The sequence below is a fragment of the Contarinia nasturtii genome, unplaced genomic scaffold (assembly GCF_009176525.2).
Source record: "Contarinia nasturtii isolate CC-2019 unplaced genomic scaffold, AAFC_CNas_1.1 Cnas_scaffold_414, whole genome shotgun sequence".
Classification (NCBI taxonomy): domain Eukaryota; kingdom Metazoa; phylum Arthropoda; class Insecta; order Diptera; family Cecidomyiidae; genus Contarinia; species Contarinia nasturtii.
The window spans coordinates 20,565-32,630 of record NW_022197768.1 but is presented as its reverse complement, the minus strand read 5'-3'; the positions used below and the strand labels follow the sequence as shown (position 1 = coordinate 32,630).

The following is a 12,066-nucleotide window of genomic DNA, read 5'->3' as shown; positions in this document are numbered from 1 at the left end:
ACATTTCAATAAACTCTCACGAGAAGACTCACATTCATTCTCGGACATTCATTTGTATATGGGGCAGAAAATTATAAAGATGTGAAATGAAAAAAAAAATGCATCGACAGCGTTGGCATTAGCGTTTGCCATTCCGAATGCTTAGAATGGACTAAAGAGCAAAAAAGATCAAAAGAAATATAAAGTATCGTATGAGTGGGTATGTGTGTTTGTAATGTTAATAATACTTGAATAAAAAATAATTGGCCAATATTTATTTCTGCGAGTGAATTATGTCAATAAGATTATAATATAAAATACTTTTGTTTCACTTGACCTACGTCAATTTCCTTGAAATTTCCTTATCGTCGATTGTTGGTTTAAGGCTTCAAAATTATCACGCATTGTTTTGAACATTGCAATCATTTCCCACGCAAAAATCAACTTCGGCCTCCATATGAATTAAAAAGAACAAAAAGCCTCCATAACGACGATTAAAAACGGACGACGTAGACGACGAAGACGTTAATGACGACAACAAAAATAAACAATATGTAATGAAGAGAAGAAAAATTGGAAACTTGAAAGTTCCAATTTAATACAATTCGAAAAACACAACATTATACATAGTGAACTATAAATATGTATACATATGTAGAAAAATATATATAAAAAGAGCGTAATACGTATATATAAAAATAGGATACGATTGTATAAAAATAAATTCAAATGGTATATATACGCGTAATAACCAATGTGGACAATCAAACGAATGAAATCAAATTAAGGAGTAAAAGAACTAAATAAATAAAATTGAATTAGAGAGGTAGTAATTCTTATTGTTAGTACGGTAAAGCTTCTTTCTACTTATGGCATTGTCTCAGTTTATTGAAAAGATCATGTCGCCGATACCATAAATATAGCAAGGGCTCACGCTCGCGCGCTCTATTCGAACAATATCGAGAGTCGGGCGGCTAGCTAACAGGCTAAATGAGCCCATTTCATTTCATTTCGGTCTATCCCATAACAAGCTTTGCTGTACTATCATTTCGTTATTATTATTATTATTGGTAAATTGGTGATAACCGAATTGAAGTCAAAATGAAAAGGCAAACCGAACACGAAAAAAGTCGGAGAGCATTAAAACAAGTGTAATAAAATATATCAAACGTTATTTATAAAATGAGAGAAATGGAATCGATTTGTACAATTGTGTGTGTAAATATAAGAAAATGAGGAAAACATTCGAAGCCCAAAGAAATGAGCATCGAAACGAAAAATTGCGTGTGAATGATTGAATGGGTAAGTGAGAGTCAAGTGTAATTGTGAACATAACATTGAAAATGACATGAACGAAACAGAGAAATAGTATCAGAATATATGAATATAACAAGAAGAAGAAGAAAAAGAAGAGAAAATAAAATTAAAGAAGAAATTGGTCGAGATCTCACCTTCCATTGGATTTATTTCGAGATAATTGTCTATTGTGCCGATTTAGACTATTGCTGTACGAATGACATTGGTAGAATGTCGCCTTTATGGGAGTTGCAATTTTCGAGCTCCTACTATATTTTATACATACATATACACGAAAACATCGAGATAATTTAATAAATATTCCAAAATTGGATTTCCGTTTGCAAAATGAGCTCATTTATATTGATATGAAATAAAAAAAAAACAAAACGGTTTTTTTCGTCTTTGTTTCGAATTTCTTATTGTCTTTACATACGCGCATTCTCATTCGTATTCCAGTCGCCCCGTGTACTTTTTTCGGACATCTATCGAACATTTTATTCGTTTTTGCTTGGAATGTGCATCACTTTTTCTACCGATATAATTTTACACAGTTGTTGTTCACAAGTAGAAAATTGTAAAGCAAATGAAGAGCAAAACAAAATACCGTCATTCGATTCGGTTTGCGTATGCTTTGCAATGAATAAATGTTAACGGAAAATGTGAGTATTTGACAAGGTCTTGTGGATCAAATAAGAATGGGCGATAGAGAGTGATGAAGAGAGAATGTGAGTGAAACTGGGAGAGAGGCGTGTAATCGTGTTTACTGATGATGGTGATGGCATTCAAAATGTAACGATGCAAACGATCGTTGACGAGAGGGTTCGAACAAGTCAATCGTAGGCCGAATTGTTTTTTCCGTATCCAACAAAGTGTATTGTCAATTGAAAGATAGAAAGAGCAATGTGCAAGTTCGAATTGTTTGCCCTTTTGACTTTTCATTTCTTAATTGATCGATAGTATGTAGTTGGTCATTCAGACAATAGTTATTACCTGTTGCTATTGTTGCTGCTACAATCAGTAAATGCTCCTGTAAATGTGCGAACAGTGAGAGACGAACGGATTAGATAAATTTTATGAACGGAATCTGTTATCGTTTCGTTTCACATAGTCCGGATAAATCGATTCAATGTATACAACTTTGTTTGAAGCAAGCACACAAGCACACCGAGAGTGTGCTTGTGTGTACATGCTGCGCTCTTGCAATTGCATTGCTCATTGAAAATAGATTCATTATCCGGAATATTTGAAATGGTTATTTCAATTAAGCGACAGACTTGTGGTAATATAAAAAGATAAAGAGAGAGATGAAGAGAGCAGATTTTCGATATTCGCAAAGCGATTCCACTCACTTTTAATGCTACCAAAGTGCTTAATTCCTTTGTGCTCAGATGAAGGCGGTGTGCTCGGTAACGGTGTATACGCCGTGTACGGGTCCGAGTAATGCGATAATGGTCTTTTCGTATTGTTTATGCCGATGTTTATATTATTGTAGCTGCTGCTGGTGTTGTGGATGTTGTAGTTGTTGTTGTAATTGTTATTGCTAATATTATTTGGAATTGCATTTGAATTGCCATTTATTGTATTGTATTGAATTGAGTTTGATTGTAATACACTGTGATGAGGTCCTGAAACCACTCCAGCGGCCGTTGAATCATTTAGTATTAATTGATTTTGTGTTTGGCAGTTATTAATTTCGTTGCTTTTTGCATAATATTTATTTTTCAAATCACTATTCACTGTTGCAATTGTATTTTTTATTGACACACTGTTTTGTTGATGAGGCACTGTTGATGGACAGCCATACGTCACACATCACATCAAATAACATTGCATTATATTGTGGATTTCATCGAATCGTATAAAATCAGAGAACAGAAGAAACAAATACATGAAATTATTTGGGCTGGATTGATTGAATTTCTGTATTTATCTGATTAGATCTGTATTTTGTTTGCAACGTTATTTTTGTTTTGTTCATTCGATTATGAGAACACGCCAAACGGGCGAAACGTGAAAACAACAATATTGCATGCGTGTGTACACTTTTGCAGAACGGCAACAGTCTGAATGTTTGCCAAAGGGATATCGACTATCCGTCTCAGATTCCCATTTGGCAACATTCAAACATTGTTCGTCGAATGAAAAGTGAGCACGAGGCTATGCGTATTATTAATACTCAGCAAACAATTTTGGAGCGAATTGAATTGTGAAAACTAGTAAAAAGATGTTGAAATGTATAAAATACCGGTTTGAATGAATTTATCGTGTGATGCACTTGCCGCGTTGCTGCCTAGCAGCGGATTCTTTTTTGTTGTGGAAGATGAGGTCGATGATGATGAAGATGAGGTCGACGAGCAAATTGGAGCTACAAATATACAGCACATAGATTTATATAGATTGATTAATTGTCGATCATAGAAAATTGTTGTGAAAATTGCTATGATGCACAAAACGGTTTGCCAAGGCTTTTCGATCAACAGATATCCAGCTGGAAATCACACAAAAATCATTTTGAATTCGTGTTTCACTTTATATTTGTTGCATTTTGATAACAACGAATAAATATTATGGTCATTCATGTAAAAATGTAACAACGGCAACTAAATGTAACAGAAAATTACGTTTGAACGATCGATTGGACAAGATCATCATCTTGGCGTGGATTTTGACTTTGACCTTGGCAATTGTTATGTGCCAAGCATATACAATATACATGCAAACGTTTCTTTTGCCAGTGGTCCTTTTTTTGTTACTGAACTGATTCGATGAATCGATATTCGAGTATGATTTTTTTTTTCAAGTTTTTGGATTATGTGATGATGTTTGTTGACACTTACCGCGTACTTGAGTTGATGCAGCCGATGCAGTTGTTGCTGTGTAGTCCGGTGTACAACACACTTTATCTGATTTTCGAAATTTAAACGAAATATTTCGAAATTTTTTCGGATTCACTTTGATGCGACAAAATGACGAGCTTCGCGCAAAACTCTTGAAGAACGCATTATTTTTACCACTCAGTTTATTATTATTGTTTTGCACCAAATGATTGCATTCATTGAATTCATTGTATTTATACAAGCAGTAATTATTATCGTTTGCTGGTTTATTATGAGTGTACGGTGGATTTGTTGTTGTCGATGTAGTTGCAATGTTTGGATTTGTTGTGCGCAAATTCGAAATACTTAAGTTACTCAAATGTTTCAAGTCGCCGGTCGGTGTTTCAATTCCATATTCTGTGGGACGAAAAAAAAAGTTGTAGTAGTGGTTTGTTATGTTGTTGCTGTTGGTTTTTCGTATATGCATAGTTTTTTTTTCTGTTGATGCCGTTTGTCGTCAGATCCGATTCACACGATACATTTTAATTTGATAACAAATTACATACACATCGTTAGAAAAAAACTTGTTCGTCGCACGCACGCACGCACGCACCAAACAAATTCATTCATTCAAAAACTGTTTGACATGCAGCACTTTTGATCATTTTCTGCACTTTGTGGTCAAATCTGGCAAAATTTATGGAAACATTTAAATTCCACACATAATAATCCGGTGTTTGTTGTGAAAACATGCGCACACGCATACACACAAACACACGCACACACACACTTGTTGCCCGGAACTTAAGCAGCACATTAATATTGTTAGAATCTCAAATGAACAAGTAAAACTTGATTCGTATCGATTTAAATATTCGTTAAACTGATATATATCGTGATCGGAATTTTACATTTTTTTCAGGTTTCCAAATGTTACTTACGTTTGTGCACAGTTAACGAAGTTACCGTTGGTGATGATGATTTGGTGGTTGCATCAATCACACAGCTTTCTGATAAATTTTTTTTCACTTTATTACTATCCCCGAATTGATTGTTTCGACAATTGCGATTCGTGCAACTAGTATGAATGTTGGCACCGCCACTGCCTCCGCTGCTGGCAATCACTTCACAACTATTCGTATTCGTTATTTGTAATAAATTTTTATCCACATAATAACAATTATTGCCACTATCGAGGTTAACCATGGACTGACGGTACTGTTTATAATCAAAGTGTAGCACATCTGAATTTTCTTCGCTGTAGTAAACATAAATAAAAATGAAAAAAGAGAGAGAGAGAAGAATAAGTAGAGAAAGAATGTTAAGACAGTTATAGTACAAAAAGAGTATCTGTGTAAGAGAGAGAGAGAGAGAGAGAGAGAGAGAGAGAGTGAGAGAGAGGGGAGTGAGCCACATAAAATTGAGACTGTATGAAATGAAGGGGGAAGGGGAAAGAGAGTAAATCAAATACGAATGGTAAACGAATAAGGAATAAATACGGATACAATGCAAAGATAGAATGGGCGAGGGAGCGAGAAAGAACGAAATAAGTACACATATATACAGAACGGTGTCGTTTTTGGATCGTCATAATGTTGGTGGTGAGAGAGTGAGCGCGTTTTTTTGTTTTTGTCGTTGTTCATTTATTCGATTGCCACTATACAGTGAAGCAAAATATGCACGACAAAGGCGACAACGAGAAGAAATGAAATAAAAAAAATGTATATGAGAAGAAACAAAGAATTCATAAACACAAAAATGAAGCAAAGCCATCGAAATGTTTTCAACAGTCAGCGCATACATGCATATACCGAGGCGACAAAATCGTTTACAACTCATAGCACCGACGTCTCGTGTGTGCGCCCGCTCTCTTTCTCTTTCCAGAGCAGAAGCCAGTTTAATAGTTGCGAAACAGAAAGAAATTTATGTATCGAACGCTTTGGGGTAACGAGGACCGCATAAATAGTAATAAAAGAACAGAAATATAGAGAACAATAATACAAAGCAAAAAAAAAATCAACAACACATTTTTGTATATAGTCCTAAGTATTGTGTCGTTCGCGCTCTGATTTCTGAAAGAGCTTCAATATTTAGCATTGTGCATTTCGCATGTATTTGAATGTTGCCAAGCACACAACTGTATGTTTAAAAATTCACATTAATACATAAAATCATTTTCAAATGACCAGTATTGCACACAACAGCACGCAGCGCACAGCTTATGCATATATATATATTATACAGCCACAAAATTTAAATGCTCTGCCTTCTCGATAAAATACCTCAACACTGTGTTCAGAAGGAAATATAAGCACGAACAAACACTGAATGCGGCTATGAATTTGATAACAGAATGACAGTGGACAAAAAGTGAACATGTGCGTTTGTTGCTATAAATGTACACTTTGTTTGACACACAACCATCTTTCAATGTGATGAATCCAAAACTATCAACAATTACTATCTGTTTTTTCCTGCTTTGCCATTTGTGTGTGTGTATATATATGTAAAAGGTAGAATTATATTTTTTATGCAATGTATCGCCGTTCTACATGGATATACGTATGAAATTTACATATATACGCATATTTTGGAGGAACAAAAACGTTTTGGCACTATGGAAAACCGTGTGGAATTGGACAAATAAAACTATTTGTACAGAACAAATATGTTTATCTGCTGAGAAATATGACAGTTGGTCGTACGGGATCAATGGTTTTTTTTTGCCCACACCATTTTTGATTTAATTTGTGTCCGTTAAAAATACAATTCCACACTAAATTATTCATTGCCGCCACATACACTTCAATTCAGTCCGAAAATAAACCAAGTGATACGTATATCAATCGTTATCAGCAAAGTCGTATACCATTTTATGTTGATGAAAATTTGTCGTTAAGCCAAATGATGATCCCCTCTGTAAGCATATTTAACTAGCCGATTAGTTTCGAATAACAAATTATTGAAAATTTAATCAGCAAAAATCATTTGAAGTCAATTATTTTTTGTGTATATTGATTGTATTTTATCTACGTAGTTGACTACAAATGATGGAAATTCGGAATGAATAATTTAGTAAATTCGGTATTTTCAATGATCTTCATGTTTTAATGCTGACTACACAGAACCACATGCTCAGCGACAAAATATTTACATTGTCATTTGTATACAATAACAATAACATTGTAGTATGAACGTTTGACATTGGATTTGGCCGTCTGGTTCTTTGTGGCTAAAAACACGCACACACACTATACGATACTATTTGATTTTTATCACAAAATCTGTTTTAATCGAATTTTGTTAATTTTGGCTATTTTTAATCATCGTTAAGTGACTACAGCCTACATATATTCTATTCGACTACAGCCACATAGTTAAATAAAAAGACCAATTGAATATATAAAACCGTAGAGAATTCAATGTACTCACTTTAGTCGTTCTCTATGCAATGTGTTCTCAAAATGCGTCAACCAAACAGTTAACTATAATCGATTAAATCATATCGTACATAATATCATTTTAATAATAATTCAAACTAGTAACATTTTTGCCACACGGGAAGTAAATGTACAGTGAATCTTATTTTTTTGATAAACAAAATAACAATCAAAGTAAGCAGAGAAACTCTCCATTGACATAGGATTTATATAAGAATGGCTTGTGAGTGGAGTGTGCCATGCTAAATTTTGTCTACCAAAAATATTAGACACTCAGTGTATATTGCTGAGTTTTTACTTCCCCCCGCATTTGATAACAAGCTACACCATACATTTCATCGATATAAGCATTTTGTATATTTGTGTTTTCTATTTTCCTTGCTCTATTCATCACTTTTAAAATCGATATTGTGGCTGTTTTCGTTGTTATAGTGTGCAATTTTCTATGCATTTTTTCCACGATCGATTTATTCGATTTTTGACCGAATCGAAAACTGACCCATTTTCATTAGGTCGCGGTTAAGTAATTCATAATCTTCTTTTACCAATATGGTATTTTCTAATAAAAAGAAATGTGGTTGTCATATATAAGCTATACATACAGCCAGTCTATGTATTTCGGATGGATAGCCATCCGAGATATTTTAGAATATCTGGATATTCAACGCAACTGCACAGCGACAGAGCTGTATGCGTCGCAAATAGAGTCTACGGTATGTCGCGATGTATATGTGTATCAAGTGCCGCACGTACACAGTCACACTGTGTCTGTATTTTACGTGTAGCGACATACCGTAGATTATATGTGCGACGCACACAGCTCTGGCTCTGTGCAGTTGCGTTAAATATCCAGATATTCTAAAATATCTCGGATGGATATCCATCCGAAATACATAGACTGCATACAGCTAGAGAAACCATCAATGCACCAATGATTAATCCGAGAAGCTCAAGAGAGCAACTTAAGTGAACTGTGAATGAGCATTAGCTGCTGATAAACTTTGATATAAGTTGGTAAAGCCACACACTCGCGCACATACACAGACACACACTTATATGTATATTATAGAAACGGGAATTATGCACACAGAGTTTCACTAAATGGTCAAATCATGTTTGTCGGGCTGCGGATGTATTCCTTTAACCATCAAGTACTATTTGAAACAATGCGTTTGCTATCTATTCATCACATTTAACTGAAATGTATTTACCACCATATGTTTATATGTAACTTAGTCACAGTGAGAATGAGAACGAGAGTAAGTAGCGAGAGACAGAGAAAGAGAGAGAACGCTGATTGGTTTTGCATCGGCTAAGTTTTTATCTCAATTGTTCGCCTAAAGTGCCATATCAGCTGTAATATGAGCACTATGCTTACATTCTATGTTAAACAATGAGTTCATGACTCCATTCAGGATACAAAGACAAAAGCGAACGTTTTCACTTTGTCAAGAGAAACGTGAATGATGATAATAGTTCACCAAAATGCGTGGTAATATTCGTAAGGAAATGAGTATATAGCTAGTGTATCTGAAAATATTGTTCAGGCATCTAGTTTGATGTCCATATACACTTACACATGCATACAGTGCAGGTGGGGGGGGGGGGAGGGTGTGGTTGCGAATGAATGAGGCATCACATAAAAAAGAACAAACAAAGAAACGTGCACACGACTTGATACACGTTGTATCTGTTGTCGACAATTCCAAACTCTTTCGATTTTTTTTTGTTTTTGTCTATGCCTTCTTATCGGTTGCTCTTTAGTCATGGTTTAAAAGCCTTGATTGAATTGCATTATCACAGAGTAGCTTGGCTTTGATAAATCGATCTATACAAATGGATAAAAAATGAGCATATTGTCAATATTTCATAATCTGTTTGAAACTCGCTGACGAAAAAACTCGTTAAAAAGATACAGAAAATGGCGAATTGTTTCTTTTTTTATTTTTGCTTTTCTGTGAAGTCAAATCGAATACAAGGTTGTTGACAGCTGATTTATTTATTCGTTTGAATGCCGTGTGTGTCCATAGGTTCGCATGTTTGTTTTCATTTCCTTGCGAATGTACCCGCGATCTCTCCAGCCTACTTTAGACAAATTAGATTTAAATTAATAATTGCCCGAATCCACGGGGAACAATTGCAAGGACATTTACAAAAATTTCAATATGTATGAGTGTCATTTCCATATATGCAATAATGTGCATTTAACGTATTTAAAATTTATCCAATGCGTATATGATTGTCCGAGAATGAATGTGAGACTTCTCCTGAGAGTTTATTGAAATGTTGCTGACTGTCAACAATTTTTGTATGGCGGTGTTACATTTCAATAAACTCTCACGAGAAGTCTCACATTCATTCTCGGACATTCATATATTTCAGTCTTACGCATATAAATTGTTCCCCTTCCCGGTCCAAAATCCTGACATTCAATTTCATATTATTGTTGCCGGTCTGTGCTAACTAAGCTACTCATTTGATCTTTATTTGAGCGTTTATGATGATCGCGACCACGGTTGTCATTGTTTTATCATGCGCTGCTGCTTGCTGAATGCGACAAATGTTGATTGTGAGACAGACAGACACACAAACAGAGAGAAATGAAATAAAAATTATTTGTTCTTGCCACTTTATGGTTTGTTCCCAGAAATAGACCTAATATACCGTACTGTATTTAAGATCGTAAGCATACAGCAAATGATAGTCAAACTTTGAGTTTATTCGTCAAACGGCACTTGACGGCGACAGCAACAGAAGCAGAAACAGTTCAAGCAGCAGTTAAACAAACTACAAACCAAAATGCATAGCTTTTTTTATGTCTCGCTCGTGTATATTAATTGAATCAATAAAATGTGCCTCCTATTATATAACATACTTGAACTACATACTGAACCAAGGCATAACTCAGCACAATATACAATATGTATTCATTCGTATGCTAACCAGTGTCTCCAGAATGTGACACTGTTTCTCCAAATTCAATTTACAATAATATTTTCAGAGAATTTTTTCCACGAAAGAAAGATAAAAAACCATGTTTGTATGTTTCTTGGAAATCAGTGCCAATTTTTTTTTCGATTACGGATATCGAATTACATCGAAAACAATTTTGTTATTATGTGTGTTATTTTCGTTTTATGAATTAAATGTCAATTGAAGACTTTGGTTTTATTGACAATACACACGATACAAAAATCATTATTATTCCGCAAGAATTTCACTTGAGATAATTTCTTATTTATTTTTGTTGGTTCGGTTTTCACGTGGCTTATTTTTTGTTTCGCATTGTTATCGAGACGGATTTTTTGGATGAGTTGTGATATACCACATTAACAGTCCGAACTAGTAGTTATTAGAATCGATCTATGCATGCGCATGGTCATGTAATTCGCATCTCCTTTCAACTAACGATATAATTTACGCTTTGATTGAGTTGTTCGGCTTCATTTAATTTTGTCTACACTGTATTTATTCAAACGATTGAAAACGTTTTCATTTATGATTGTGCACAAATTGATTACTTTCGTTATTTGAATAGATTGCACATTGATTCATTGATCGTTTGGTGAGCACAACAATTTTGAATATTTATATAGGGGCAGAAGGAAGTTCTCGTTTTGCTATATAAACAAAAACACTCCATCAAAATATGTTCATTTCGTTCATTTTTTTTGCTCCGCTCGTATAATCTCATACATATTTGTATTCATAAATTGCGGGTATGTTTGATAAATGTTGTGATGTGTGTTTCGAAGCAAAATAGCATAAGATAGTGAAATTGGTGTTGTACAAGGACCAATCAACTTTTAAATTGCCGATTCACACATGCTATTGCTTCAACTCAATTACAGTATAAGTTTTGTCAACTGAAATTTTGCGATGCAACTAATTCATTTCATTGTTAACGTTGATTCCATTATCGCTCATAAATTATGGAAATGTCATGCATTTCACTATTGTACACGCTTTCAAATTAAGCGAAATAAACAAGAAATTATTTAAATTTTAAAGTATTTCAGCATTGAGTCTCTTCTACTGCACATTATATCATTTTAAATGCACACATTCAGCAATGTTATTGCATTATTATCATAGTGTATGTTTCATATTTGTCGAGCATTTTTATCTTATTCAATCCGCCTTTCCATCTATAATGTGTATGTATGATTTAGCATATGATTGTCTAGTATCAGGTCACATGGATACATGGTTGTAATACAATCGAAAAAGTAGTACAAAAAAATCAAATGTTTTGAATGTACCGAATAAATTGTCTTGGTTAGTAGATTATGGGAAAGTGTCAACGACAGATTCAACAACTAAATTCTCATTGGTTTTTTACTTTATTCGCTGATACATTAGAAGTTCACTACATTGGTTTTGTTGTTATTGACAAACATTTTGTATGTATACAGTTGGGCAATATTCCAGCCCCATTGAACAAGTTCATCTTGATGGACTAATTTCGTTTGGTTTTTTTTTTTTTTTTCAACAAACATATATCAATACATTTTGGTGCACGTTCAAATTGT

The 12,066-nt window shown here is 34.2% G+C and overlaps 1 protein-coding gene across 5 annotated transcripts in view; it reads right to left on the bottom strand.

The window, feature by feature from the left end:
• LOC116338894 (potassium voltage-gated channel subfamily H member 7-like) overlaps positions 1–12,066 on the bottom strand; it is a 53,096-nt gene that overhangs the window by 25,878 nt on the left and 15,152 nt on the right. For 3 of the 5 annotated variants that reach the window (XM_031764434.1, XM_031764436.1, XM_031764437.1), the window contains 6 exons: positions 5,036–5,352; positions 4,116–4,511; positions 3,524–3,643; positions 2,628–3,062; positions 2,269–2,305; positions 1,431–1,544 (listed from right to left, as the gene is read on the bottom strand). In XM_031764434.1, the coding sequence (XP_031620294.1) occupies positions 1,431–1,544; positions 2,269–2,305; positions 2,628–3,062; positions 3,524–3,643; positions 4,116–4,511; positions 5,036–5,352 (1,419 nt within the window). The remainder of the gene's footprint in view (positions 1–1,430; positions 1,545–2,268; positions 2,306–2,627; positions 3,063–3,523; positions 3,644–4,115; positions 4,512–5,035; positions 5,353–12,066) is intronic. The other 2 variants (XM_031764435.1, XM_031764438.1) reach the window with 2 other exon arrangements.